Source organism: Oratosquilla oratoria, chromosome 35 (assembly GCF_046742065.1).
Source record: "Oratosquilla oratoria isolate Oo_2021 chromosome 35, ASM4674206v1, whole genome shotgun sequence".
NCBI classification, from domain to species: Eukaryota; Metazoa; Arthropoda; class Malacostraca; order Stomatopoda; family Squillidae; genus Oratosquilla; species Oratosquilla oratoria.
This window is the reverse complement of record NC_134811.1, coordinates 6,720,845-6,735,844: the sequence shown is the minus strand read 5'-3', so window position 1 is coordinate 6,735,844 and position 15,000 is coordinate 6,720,845. Positions and strand designations below refer to the sequence as shown.

The window sequence follows — 15,000 nt, the reverse complement described above, 5'->3', positions numbered from 1 at the left end:
CCTAATTGTAATATATAAGAAATTAAGACCTCTTACAGGGCCCTGTCTCTTTTCCTTCAACTATCATACCTAGTTTCTCATTCACTTATGGTTTTAACATACATACATACATATACCAAGGCTTTTTCCCCCTTACTAGGGAGGTAGCCAAAAAGGAAAAGGCATAAAATCATTCCCACCCATTCCATCCCTGAAAACACTCCACACCCCTCCCCCCTCCCTCCCATCTTAGCACCTCCTGGATGACGGGTCATCCCTGCACCCTGTCCACAGCCCTGGGTCAGAAGCAGGGCCCAGGGCATGATTTATACAAATTCCTCAGCTATTCCAGGAGTTGGTGCATTTCTCGTGAGAATTATCCTTCTTTATACCCTATGGACATGTACTTCTTATTTATTTCTATGACCACGTAACTCTTCTATCCTAAGTCAATAGACTTGATCTATCTGTTTTCTCTGTTCTTTTAGATAATTTGAGCATTAGTACCAAGTAACTTCTTTCTCTCCTTTCTCTCAATGATGACAGCAACAAGGCTCTTGATATCTCTTCGTATGTTTTATCTGTAAGACTTGGAACAAATGTCGTCGCTGCCGTTTGTATTCTCTCAGTATTTTGTACATTTTGGACTTTAAGCTGAAACCATACAATTGCTGTACATTCTAATCTTAGGTGAATCAGGCATTCTATAATTTTCTTTATCTCATCCACGCATTAAAAGCCACATTTAATTTCGTGAATTGTAAGATTCTCCCATATTTTTGCTAAGGTGTACGTGTTTGTTTGTGGTGTGTATTTGTGTGCATGTGTTTGTGTGTGTGTGTGTGTGTGTGTGTGTGTGTGTATATTTACCTAGTTGTATTTACCTAGTTGTAATATACGGGAGGGGAGCTATGCTCGTGGTGACCCGTCTTTGTATCTCTCCGCATCAAGTTTTATCTTAAAATCTTGTATAGTGTTAGCACATACTGTTTTGTTGTCTAATTTGTTCCATGTATATATCGCTCTGTGTGTGTGTGTGTGTGTGTGTGTGTGTGTGTGTGTGTGTGTGTGTGTGTGTGTGTGTGTGTATGTTTAGTGTGTGTGCCTGTGTGTGTGCATATGGGGGTGGGGTGTGTGAGCGTGCATGAGTGTGTATGTATGTGTGTGTATATATATGTGTGTGTATGTGTTTGTTCGCGTGTGACTGTGTGACGTATAAATATCTGTGAGCTTGTATGTGTGAACGTGCTTATTTGTGTTTATGTGCCTCAGTATGTGTATGTTTTGTCTGAGTGTGAGTGTCTATATGTGTGTGTGTGTGAGTTTATATACGTGTGAGTGTGGGATGTGTTTGCGAGCTTGTATGTTCGTGTGTGCTTGTTTGTGTTTATGTGCATATGTAATAATATACGGTTTATTGGGTATAACAGTATTACTGCTGAAAATATACATCCTACAAGATTATAATATTATAAATCCATGAAAGTGAAAAGATGTTGTTACAAGCATTCAAAAAAAAAAAAAAAAATAGTAAGCTAAGGAATAGCTGTGTAGTGCAACATTGTTATTTCTTGTGTGTGTGTATGTTTGTGTGTGTGTGTGTGTGTGTGTGTGTGTGTGTGTGTGTGTGTGTGTGTGTGTGTGTGTGTGTGTGTGTGTGTGTGTGTGTGTGTGTGTGTGTGTGTGTGTGTGTGTGTGTGTGTGTGTGTGTGTGTGTGTGTGTGTGTGTGTGTGTGTGTGTGTGTGTGTGAGATATTCACCATGGTCTTGGATCATGTGTTGGGTTCGTGATCGACAGCTACCATCCTCTCGAACAAGAGCTCAGAGTTATACATACCCGATCTATGGGTAATGCTATGACCTTACATACATACACACACACCCACCCAACACCCAACACCCCGCCCACGAGAGTTAGAGTTCCGGCTTGTAGCACAGTGATACTGATGTTATTTCAGCCGTGGGCGGGAATCGAATTCGGATCGCTAGAGTAGCGGTTACGAACACTACTACTGCGCCGTCGAGCCGTATGTGTGTATGTGCGTGTGCGTGTGTGTGTGCGTGCGTGCGTGTGTGTGTGTGTCCATGCGTGTCCGTGTACGCGTGTGTGTTTCAGACTTCAAGTAACTATAAAGACCCAGGTTCGATCTCAACGCCAACCAGTGACTGCCACTTGCCCTGGCTGTCCAACTACACAGGAAAAATGTGATGAATTCAGCCACCACTCCTCTCCTCTTGGCCTAGGATTTCCTGGAGTGCAACTATCGACTCTTAATTCTATTTTGAATGTCGATAGACGATTTTATTCAGATCCTGAGAACTCCCTCAATCATGATTGACCCTTTGAGTGTGAAGGTTATCGTCTTCCTTTTTTCATCAATCATTGATTAGATAACGCAAATTTTGACTTTTATACCATCTGTTTTTATATAAAAAGCGATTTTACTCAGCTGAGGGGAAACCCTCCCTCACACGACCCAAACCCCCAAAATTCTGATTTTCATTCTTGAAGTACTTCAGGCCTGACTCGACACTTTCTTGTTGACCAAAAGAGAACCTGAGGTTCTTCGGTCGCAGCGCCTTCGAGACGAGTTCGGCTTAAGGAGGAGACGCCCCCACGCCCAACTCCGCCCCGGGCAGACATCACACTCTTCCCGAGCGAAGAGTGACCTGTCCGGAGGGAGATGGACGGAGTTCCTCCCCCAGCAGGAACCGTCGGGTGGTGGAAGGGCGCCTCGGTTCCCATCGGAAGAGTCCTCCGCCCGCTCGGGAGGTGCTCACGACGAGGGCGACAACGATTTCCATTGTTGTTCATTTACCTATTTCTTCATAATCTTCTCTCCTTCAATTTCATATTTCATCTTTGGTTTTAATTTTCTGATTTTTTTCTTCTTATTTCTTTACTTGATATATGTGATATTAATTTTTGTTCTATCTTATATTTTATTTTTATTTCTCTTCTATTTCAGGTCCGTAGGTGAAGTGCCACTTCTCCGGCACCAACGCTTTTCGCCGGGGCTCCTTCCCGGAGGGTGACGGTACTCCTATACCAACAAGTGTATGTGCATGCGCGCGCGCGTGTGTGTGTTTGTGTGTGTGTGTGTGTGCGCGCGCGCTAGTGTGTGTTTGTGTTTGTTCGTTTGAGTGTGTGTGTATGTGGATGTGCGATCGTGTTTATGTGTGCGTGTTTATGTGTGCGTGTTTGTGTACGTGTGTGTGTGTGTGTGTGTGTGTGTGTGTGTGTGTGTGCACGTGAACAAGTGCGCACGTGCACACCTGTGCACAATATCCTTCCGTTTACATAATTACTCATATCATTACGAAAAGTAAACATGCGATTTTATGGTCGCGTTCATATAGCAACCTGTCAAAAAAAAAAAAAAAAAAATCGTACTTGTTTAGGAGCACGCGGACCCCTCACCGAAGAACCTAAGCCTATTGCTGAGCAATAGATCCTCTCTCCAAGCAAGTAGGGTCGATTATAATCAGACCGATCTTTCGCTGACCAAGCCTTCCAGAGCCCCTAAGCCATACTTACTTCCCCCCTCGTCTTCCTTCCCCTTCTCTCAGCCTAAGCCAATAAAGAAATAGGGAAGGCAAGAGGAAGGTGAGGGCTAGGGGAGGGTGGGGGTATCGAACGTGAACTGATCACGTTCGAAGAGGGGGAAGGTCTTGTGTATATAAGAGGTCCTGAAGAGGCCGGAACCATGAGAGTGCGTCCAGCAGCCGCAGCTCAGGGAAAGCGAGAGTGAAGTAGTTCACTGAGAATTTCTTCAGCTCGTAAAACGTTTGAGGCTACCGTGAAAGGTAAATTTCGTTAGTAGCGTTTGTTTCGGTATCAAATGTACATTTCTGTCTATATTTATGTATATCTATGCATCCACACATACATACATATATATGCTAATAAGAACACGGGTACGTGTGTTCACTTATGCAAAGTAGACCACTTGGAAAAAAGAAACTAACGAAGCAGAGCGCTTTCGTATATTACATCTTCAGTATATTACATCTTTCGTATATTACATCTTGTTGCACTGAAGATGTAATATACGAAAGCGCTCTGCTTCGTTAGTTTCTTTTTTCCAAGTGGTCTACTTTGCATACATATATACATACAGTATATACAAATATACATATGTACATATATACATATATACATATATACATATATATATATACATATACTGTATACATATATATATATATATATATGCATATATATATACATATATATATATATATATATGTATATATGCATACAAATATATACATACATGCAGATAAGAAACACTGAGGATTTGTTTCTAAATCCACTTTTTACTTCCTTAACAAATTATCATCACTCATACCTTCGTTGTGCCCTTCAAGTTCTTCTCCACTCGTCTTTGTCCTTTTCGGACTATTGATGTTTCTACTCCCAGTGACTTTCTCATTTATTTCATTCTTTATTTTTTACGCCACTCCTTTTCTTATTTCCCTCTATCCCAATTCAACTATTTCCAGTCCACTTTAAATTCTGATGTTTTACCCACAAGTGTATTTTTTCATTTACACATGAATGAGATATCTTTTGAGATAAACCCTTCATGGTATATCAATTGACTCAACCTTGTTAATTTTTTCCTTCTCTATTTCTCATTTCCATTTCCTTCAATCCCTTGTCATATTAACTGAAACTTTTTTTTTATTTTTCATAAATGAGTGTAACAACTTTCTCCCTTTTAATCTACTTTCCTTTTTTAGCCCTTGCTATTCATCTTACTTTTCTATTCTGCAATTTTATGTTTTCCTTATTTTTATTTTTGTTTTACTTCTCATGCAAGTATTTTTATTACTATCGGCATCCTCATCTCTTCACACTGCCACCCTAACTGTTCGCAGTTTCATTGAGATATATTTTACTTTTCTCTGTCTAAAATTTCATTTAATACCTCAGTGTTGTCATCCTCCCTCTCTCTCATTTCATCTCGTCGCTTTTCGACTATACAATCGGACGTTCTTACCCTCTCTTACCTTTCTAGTTCATACAATATTATACATATCTAATGTATATTTTTCTTGAGTCAGCATGGTACATCGACTTATCACATATTCCCATTGAAATCTTACTTATTATTTTCAGATGTCTTACTGGAGCGATCCCGCCAACATGGCTGACACCAGTCTGCCATCGACCAACCCCTATGGCAACTACACCGTGGTGGACACGGTGCCCAAGGAGATCCTCCACATGGTGGACTCCCACTGGTACCAGTTCCCCCCGATGAACCCCCTGTGGTACGGTCTGCTCGGCTTCGCCATCTTCGTTCTTGGAGCCATGTCCGTCATCGGCAACGGCGTCGTGATCTGGGTCTTCATGACGACGAAGAACCTCCGCAGCCCTGCCAACACTCTGGTTGTCAACCTGGCTCTGTCCGACTTCCTGATGATGCTGACCATGTTCCCTCCCATGGTTCTCAACTGCTTCTATGGCACCTGGGTCCTGGGTGCCTTCTTCTGTGAGATTTACGCCTTCGCCGGCTCCCTCTTCGGATGCATCTCCATCTGGACCATGCTGTGGATCACACTTGACAGGTACAACGTCATCGTCAAGGGCGTTTCTGCTGAGCCTTTGAAGAAGAAGGGAGCTCTGCTCCGCATCCTCTTCACATGGACCATGGCTCTTGTGTGGTGCCTGTTCCCCTTCTTCGGCTGGAACCGCTATGTCCCTGAAGGCAACATGACCGCCTGTGGCACTGACTACCTGACTGATGATCTGTTCTCCCACAGCTATCTGTACGTGTACTCCGTTTGGGTGTACTTCTTCCCCCTGATCGTTATCGTGTACAGCTACACCTTCATTGTCAAGGCTGTTGCCGCCCACGAGAAACAGATGCGCGAACAGGCCAAGAAGATGGGCATCAAGTCTCTGCGATCTGAGGAGGCCAAGCAGACCTCCAACGAGTGCCGCCTGGCCAAGGTGGCCCTGACAACCGTCTCCCTGTGGTTCATGGCCTGGTGTCCCTACCTGATCATCAACTACACCGGCATGCTCGACAAGCAGAAGGTCACTCCCCTCTTCTCCATCTGGGGATCCCTCTTCGCCAAGGCTAATGCTGTCTACAATCCCATTGTATACGCTATTAGCCACCCCAAGTACCGAGCTGCCCTCATGAAGAAGATGCCCTGCCTCAACTGCAGCACCGAGAGTCAGGACAACTCCTCGGCTGGCACCACACAGGTCAATGAGAAGGAAGAATCATAAAATGTCAGCAACAATTTTGTCCTCACACCTCTAAGATCCTATTTTTTGTAGATAATAAAACCTGCAATGTGCATTGGCCACTTTTCTTTACTCCTTTTTTTTTCTTTCTTTTTGCAATATTCCTTATTGTCGGATACTGACAAAGTATCTTGAGACTTGGGATGACACAGCTTAACCACACCACGGAAACAAAGACCAACATAAATGTTTGGTTGACTAGATATTGCATTCTCAATTTTGTTGTCTATGCCTTGATATATGTTAAGAGTAGATGAACATTATACATCAGAATTAGCTTAAATGAATAAGCCGTAACTTTGACATGTGCATTTCTAAACATTTATTAGCTCAAAGGAGCGTCAACGTCAATATGAGGCATATAACGAATACATTTAATATTGAAAATTATATCTATTACATTGGCCGTAATAATAGCATGAGTAATGTAATATATAAATCAATCAGTCAGTCAATCATCAGCTATTTTATGTCCACAACTCTTACGACTGCACCAACCTCTGCCATGTCACTCCTTCAAACTTCTCTATTTGTCTCTCCACTTTTTGTCTGATTTCCCTCTTCCACGCTTCCCATCTCGCGGCGCCCAGTCAGTGATATAATCTATCACTCATCATTCTTTCGCTATGATTTCCCTGATCAATTCCATTTCCCTTACAACTTCCACTGTATCTTTAATTCAAGTCTGCTACCTCGCCAAACTTGATCTCTTCCCGTCTTTCATCGTTATTCCAGCGTTGATTTCTCCATTCTCCACTGTGCCTTTCATAGTATTGTCTCTATCACCTTTGCCAGTTTCCAACTCTTACATTCGCAGATCGAAGCTGGCATTATACATTGGTTGTAAACTTTGCATGTCAATATGTAGGTAGAAAGTCTCTCGTGATCTTCTTATGTTTACTAAAAATACTTTTAAATTTTGATGATTTTTATTCAGTTTTAGTATCTGGCCTAAACAATTATACTTTTTAATTTCTTCAAGACTCATCATCGATTATAATTGAATTACTCTAAGCTTTCATGTTGAATATTAATTTGGTCTTAGTTTTATTCATCTTCAAACTTACATTGAGACTATCTTTGTTCAGATCACTCAACCCATCTTGCGAGTCTTCTGTTGTTTTTGGAATGAGAATGATGTCATCTGTAAGTCTAAGAAGACTCATTTCATCTAAAACTTTACATAATCTATCTGTAAGAATCTTAGGAAATACTTTGTATGCACTTGATGATAATCTAGAAAGTCGGCAGTAACTAAGGTGTTTCTGTTCTGTTTTCTTGTAAAGTAAGACAATTATATTTGTGTACGAATATTATGATTCAGGAACACTTTCCTGATGTATGGACTAGGTATAAAATTGAGTTAATCTACAATGAACTTCTTTCCTGGCGTCTATCAGAAGACCTATTGATATGCAATCTTTCACAGGTGTTTTTCCTCGTTTCATACATTTTAGATCAAATGCTACTTCTTCATTGGTGACTTCTGGTACATTACTAATGTCGACAAATGAATATACTAACTTACCACGGTATTTGACAAGTAAAGCTCATGGGAAAATTATTCTACTCTTTTTATAAATTTGCCTCTGCATTTGTCCATTTCTATCGTTCAAAGATATCTGTTGGCTCCCTAAAGCTAGTATAAGCTCGGATTATTTAATAGTTTTACCTTTCCGAAAATTTTCCTCAATGTTATACATATTTCTCTTTCTTTTATCTGTCTTTGATTGATAAGCTTGTTCCTTGTAGGTCTGTCAATTTCGTGTATCCTGCTTTTAATCTGAATAGTTCTTGTTTTCATTTGGTAATTTGTAGCTTTAGATTATGTGTTTTCTCTAATGTTTTATTTTCATATTTTATTCTTATTATTTTACTCAAAGTTTTCGCTGCCGATTCCCTGATGATATTCACTAAATCAAGATTCACAATATCGACGATATACTCATTATTTTATAGAACTTCATATCTGTTTCTAATTTCTAATTGGAATTCCTTTTTGTTATCCTTTTCCCTCAATATTTTATTTATTTCTTCAAGACTAGTTTATTTCTCTCAGTTCTGAAATTCATTTTAGTTGTGTAACCTACCACTACCTACATTTACTTTATAAGAGTAAAATTGCTAACGCTCTTGATCTCTCATCCTAATATGAAGTCTATTTCATTCTTTGTTGTTCCACTTAAACTTCTCCAAATCCATTTACAACCTATATGCTTTTGCAAAAAAAGTGTTTATCATTCTCATATTGTAGTTATCTTCAAACATGACTGGCATCTCGCCTGCCCTCAGCTACTCCAAACTTACTGCACGATTTACCTCCCATATTCTTTTCTACTTCAGCATTGAAGTCACCGAATAACAACGTGTATTAATTTTTTCATCCATTACAAAGTCATCACAAAAGATCTCACTTTTATCATCTGGACTCCGTGATTTTTTAATGCGGTTCACACTGTTAAAATAGCGGGATGAAATTTCATTATAATCATGATTCATGCTCTCTCTCATTCTCTTTCTCTCTCTCTTTCAAACACACATTTTGTACGCATATGTACAAGAAAGAAAATGAAAATATTTACTTTTTCAAAATGTCGCAAACATTTACCACAAAATATAACCGTAATATATATATATATATATATATATATATATATATATATATATATATATATATATATATATATATATATATATATATATATATATATAGTGTAGAAAAAAAACAAATCTCTGCGTGAAACAACATCTCATAAAACAGTAAAAAAAAAAAAAAAAAATTGTATCTCGATTTGTTAACAATTATAATACTTCGGATTTTAAATAATCTTTGCTGGCCCAAGAGTCACTAAAGATATATGAAGTCAATTATTGATAATTGATGGATAAATTGTGAAACGTAAACCACATTAAATTGGAAATCTGTAAATCAGCAGATGACTATATTATGCTCCCTTTTTTATATTTTTAGAATAGACCACACCTGCATAGAGTCATTAACATTCGCATTAATTTTGTTACCATCTTAAAAAAGGTTTTAGTTCTCTTTATAGATATTCCAGTAAAAGAAAACGCAAACTAGTATAAGTTAATGTATAACTTTAAATATATTAATTTTGATTAGAAAGCATTAATATACGGATCTCATTTGATACCGTTTTTCAAAAATAGTTCACATGGTGAAGTACAGACTGTTCAGATAATCATATCCGCAGGTTAGCTATAAAGAAAATATGCATTTTTGGTAAGATGATAGCATTCAACTTAGAAAAGAGTGAAGAGTGATATATTTTGCCTACAAAGAACAAAAGACGAAAAAAAAGAAGAAGAAAAAATCGGAACCATCAAGAATCACCAAAATGGCGGCCATCGACGTCACACTAAAACAAACCCAAAATGATGCTTGCGCCCCATGTGGTGGTGATGACGAAATCGAGTACACCATGAGATGCAATACTTGTGGAGATTGGATCCACTATTTATGTACCAGCCTCCCACTATATCAAATTATGTGGTTCATAAAGACAAATAGGGTATACACGTGTGAGAGATGTTATATTTACAAGTATGAAGGGGATAATGCAACAATCATTGAGGAGACAAATGCCAGAGATGCTATGGATAGGCAATCTAAAACTCCGAGATCCCGTAAAACTAAGTCTATAAGCCATAATACCCTACAAACGGCACAGGAAGCTGTGGAATGGCAAACACAGAGGACAGAGAGGAACACAAAGACTGTAAGTACATCTACACCAGAAAACGAACATACACAGGCAGATAAAACCCCTCCTATCCCTGAGGCTAGCTCATCAAACATGCAAACAGAGGAAAATACCCAAACCTCACCCATCAAATCAACACAAACACTCCACTCCACTGGGGCAATCCCAAAGCAGAACAGACAAAATATTATTGGAGCAGTCTCAAAGCCCTCTGAAGAAAACACTATCAAGAAGACAAAGCCCAATGCCCCAGAAAAAGAAAAAGAAAAAGAAAAAGGAAAAGACAAGGTAGAGACCAGTGGAAACACTAATAATACACAAACTACATAGGTAGCTAAACCCAAAGGGATTTGCAAATACTACAAAAGAAACACATGCAAACACGGAAGGAAAGGAGAAGGATGTATGTACAGCCACCCCAAGGTATGTCAAAGGCTCTTGACACATGGACTAGACAAAAAGCTAGGATGTACACTCGGTAGAAAGTGCAAGGATTACCACCCAATCATCTGTCGAAATGCCATCAGGTCCCGTATTTGTACAAATGAAAGCTGTATTTTCCCACATCCTAAAGGAACAAAGCGTAAAGCTGGGATCACCAGACAAACAAACAACACAAAACGGGGCGATGCACCAAAGCGAGAAAAAGAGGGAAATGTATATCATCTCAGACAGGATACCCCTACAAATCAGAGTGCACCCAAAGTCCCTGATCAAAACCATTTTTTAGAGGCATTTCAAAGGCTTATAGAAATGGAAAAACAACAACAGAAAACCATGAGCCATATAATGGACAGACTGGGGGAAAGAGACAGGGCATGCAGCAGAATGTATCATTAGCCTCTTTTTTCTATGCAAACATCCAGGGTCTCTATCCAAAGTCAAATCAGGCTAAAGTACCAATGCTGAAGGAGATAGCTCATCAAAGAGACCTGATGTTTCTAGCATTAACAGAAACACATTTGACTAGAGAACACCTAGATGCAGAGATTACCATCGATGGCTAAACCATATACAGGGCAGACAGAAAAAACAGAAGCCACGGAGTAGTCATAATATATACACGAAATGATCTAGCAGCATGTGTCGAAGATGTAGAATCTCTCTCAAACGGGACAGTAGAACTCCTGAAGATCTACATAAAAAGTCTCGACATGCTAGTAATGACATTATATAGGCCACCAAATACAACTCCGGACCAGTTTGAAGAAATACTTGAAAGGATGAGGGGGGCTCTGGATACCCTGCCAAATAACACAACAGAGGTGGTGATCCTTGGGGACTTAAATCTCCCGCACATAAACTGGCCAGATATGAAAATTCTCGGTGGCACGCTAGAGGAGAAGCAACAATCCCTAGCCCTGATAAATGTAATAAACAAATATTTCCTCCTCCAAGAAATCAGAGAGCCTACCAGAGGAAAAAACATACTAGACCTAATGTTAACAAATAGTAATGATTTAATCTTTTCATGCGAAATAAGAGACACGATTCTATCAGACCACAAATTCATTTTAATACAAACAACGTGTGTTGACAAACGAAAGGATCACGAGAGGAGAGTTGCACAGGAGGAACACCTAGGAAACCTAAACTTCTATAATAAGAACATAAACTGGGACCAAATAAGAGCAGAAATAAAAGACATAAACTGGGAGGTCCACCTACAAATGGAAAATGTGGACGACATTCTCAGGGAAATAGTTGTAAGATGTCGGGAAATCTGCTTCAAACATGTACCAATGAAATCAAACAACAAGAAAAGAAGTATCATCCCTAGGGACCGCAAAATCCTCATGAGAAAGAGGCATTCATGCAGCATCAGGTTGAGCAAAACATACTATCCACCAGCCCAGGAGAAAATTAAATCTCATTTAGAAGAGATAGAGAAAAAGATTAAGCTATCCCATGAAGAGCAACACCAGAGGGAAGAGCTAGAAGCGATACTGCGGATAAGGGAAAATCCGAAATACTTTTTCTCATACGCCAAAAAGAAATTGAAGAATAGATCAGTAGTTGGACCTCTTTACGACCAGAATGGTGTCCTAAATGGAGACCCCAAGCAAATGGCAAATATTCTCAAGTCACAGTATGAGAGTGTCTTCAGTGACCCGAAAAAGGAAAAGGTGGTAGAAGATGCAAAAACTTTCTTCACAGACTCCCCAAACAGCCCACAAATACTCTCATCAATCGAAATCACCGAACAGGACATAATGGAAGCAATAAAAACTATTCCACCTGAAGCGGCAGCGGGACCGGATGGTTTCCATGCACAACTTCTGAGAAACTGTGGACAGGAGCTTGCAAAGCCACTTCAGATGCTTTGGGACGTATCAGTAAAATCTGGCACAGTTCCTACTATGCTGAAGACCTCCATTATCACACCCATACATAAGGGAGGAAGTAGAGGCCAGGCAAGCAAATACAGACCAGTAGCCTTAACTTCTCACCTAGTAAAACTATGCGAAAAAATCATAAGAAAGAGGATGGTGAAGTTCCTGGAAACAAAGGAAGCCTTCAACGATGGACAGCACGGTTTCAGGCAGGGTCGTTCGTGTCTGTCCCAGTTACTCGAACACCATGAGAGGATCCTTGAAAGCACACAGGATGGCTGGAATGCTGATGTGATCTACCTTGATTTCGCCAAGGCTTTTGACAAGGTAGATCACGGCATTCTCCTACATAAGCTACAAAATCTCGGAATAATGGGCTCACTTGGAAGATGGTTACACAGTTTTCTAACAGGCAGAACTCAACAAGTATCTGTCCAAGGAGAACTGTCTGAGCCCAGTAGAGTAAAAAGCGGTGTACCACAAGGGTCAGTGCTAGGGCCACTCCTCTTCATTATACATGTAGGAGATATTGACGAGAAACTAAAGTATACTGAAGCGTCCTCTTTTGCCGATGACACCAGGCTGAAAAGGCAGATAACATGCCCAGAAGATGCGGAAAATACACAAAAGGACCTCAATGAAATACAAATTTGGGCAGCATCAAACAACATGGCATTGAATGGTGAGAAATTTGAACTTGTACGCTATGGGAGAAATGAAGACCTTAAAAACTCCACAAACTACAAGTACAACAACCAGCTCATCACAGAAAAAGAGCATGTCAAAGACCTTGGGGTATTCATGAGCGACGATGCAACTTTCTCACACCACATAAATAAAATAATAGCAGGAAGAAACTTGAGTGGGTGGGTGCTTAGAACTTTTAATTCTAGAGATGGGCAGTGCCTAAAGACCCTATGGAAGTGTCTGGTAGTCCCAAGGCTCGAGTACTGCTGCCAGCTATGGTCCCCATACAAAATACAAGAAATAGCCAACCTAGAGGCTATCCAGCGTTCCTTCACTGTAAAAATTCAGGGAGTACAGCACCTAAACTACTGGGATAGACTGAGCCAGTTAAAACTGTACTCTCTGCAGAGGAGAAGGGAACGATATATAACCATCTATGTGTGGAAAATCCTGGAGGGCAGAGTACCTAATGTGGGGATAGTGGCAAACTATCATCCGAGAAAGGGAAGACTATGCTACATAAAGGGTACTGTAGGCTCCATACAAAGAGTGAAGACAATAAAACACAACTCTTTCACTCACAATGGACCTCGTTTGTTCAACTGCCTCCCAAGAGATCTCCGGGACCAGACAGATACTAGCCCGGAGTCTTTCAAGAGAAAGCTGGACAAATGGCTGGATGGGTTACCAGACCATCCACCGATACCAGGATACCCCTACAGCCACCACACCCTGCCAGAAGCAGTACAGAACCAAGGACAACTTGGAACGTGCGGAAGCCGACTTCAGCCGTGTCATTAACAGACAAAATTACCAAAAGTATACCGAAAGTAAGTATGTGGTGATGCAGAGAAGGGGAAGTGGAAGGATATAAATCAACTATCAAGGCTTGGTCACTCGTGTAAATGTATCCCCAATTTTATTGTGTACTTTTTCTGTATTACTCATAGGAAATTATTAGGGTATTTTTTTTAGAAGTGCACACCTACGTTACATAGCATTAGAAAATTAAGTGTTGATTTTGTAAATTATTATACAACGTAATATACGTTTTTCTTGGCGGAAATTAATAACAGAAAAAGTTACTAAAAGCTATACACAAACGAAGTCGCGTCTACTCCTACGTTTTCTTTGCAAAGATGGACTCGGAGGCCGAAGACAACGACGACCCTGATCTCTAGAATTACAGGTACCGCATTATTTCTTTTTTGGAAGTACACACCTACGCGATATAGCGTTAGAAAACGAAATATTAATTTTGTAAGTTATAATGCATCAACGTAACATACATTTTTCTTGGCGGAAACCGATGACAGAAAACGTTGCTAGCTACACACAAACGAACGAAGTTGGGTCAACAACTTTCAACGCCATCTTTAATTTGGTTGATTCGAAGGTTGAAGACGACTACGACACTGATGACCTCTAGAATTGCAGGTACCGCATTACAATTTGGATGTTAGGTTTGGTTAGGTTAGGTTAGAAAAGACAAATTTATCATTCTTTAATTTCTTCGATCTCCGTATCTACGTTTGTTTGCGTTTCCCTTTTAGCAATTTTTTCTGTTATTGATTTCCGCCAAGAAAAATATATATTGCGTTGACATGTTATAGTCTATAATATTAATATTTAATTCTGTATCGCTATATCGCGTAGGTGTGCACTTCTAAAATTTTATAATTATTAGGATCACAAGCAGAGTTATCATTCCACACTTCTACCTAACCCTATCATAACCTAACCTAACCTATCCCAAATTAACCTAACCGAACCTGTCCTATCCTAACCTAACCTATCCTAACTTAACCTAACATTTCCTAACTTAACCTATCCTATACTATCCTATCCTAATCTAACCTAACCGGGGAGATGATTCTTCGGATGTTATTGCTTGGGATGACTATGCTTCACTCTATCACCCTAGAGGACTTGTTAGAAACAGGAATTCGTGATGAATATGTTCAAATAACATACAACTACCAGAATCTAGTTTACAATAATAATTGTTTCT

The 15,000-nt window shown here is 39.8% G+C and overlaps 2 protein-coding genes across 2 annotated transcripts; both read left to right on the top strand.

Annotated features, from left to right (window-relative positions):
• The first annotated feature begins 5,104 nt into the window (after window positions 1-5,104).
• On the top strand, window positions 5,105-6,226 carry LOC143018783 (rhodopsin-like). The gene has a single exon (XM_076174362.1). It carries the CDS (start codon window positions 5,105-5,107, stop codon window positions 6,224-6,226), a length of 1,122 nt encoding a protein of 373 aa, XP_076030477.1.
• Window positions 6,227-11,123: 4,897 nt separating this feature from the next.
• LOC143018663 (uncharacterized) lies at window positions 11,124-13,790 on the top strand. Its single transcript, XM_076174252.1, has one exon. The coding sequence runs from the start codon at window positions 11,124-11,126 to the stop codon at window positions 13,788-13,790; it is 2,667 nt and encodes an 888-aa protein (XP_076030367.1).
• Window positions 13,791-15,000: the final 1,210 nt, after the last annotated feature.

Excerpts from the sequence above, each read along its gene's own strand:
- LOC143018663 (XM_076174252.1), top strand. The coding sequence starts at position 11,124 with ATGCTAGTAATGACATTATATAGGCCACCAAATACAACTCCGGACCAG.
- LOC143018783 (XM_076174362.1), top strand. The coding sequence starts at position 5,105 with ATGTCTTACTGGAGCGATCCCGCCAACATGGCTGACACCAGTCTGCCA.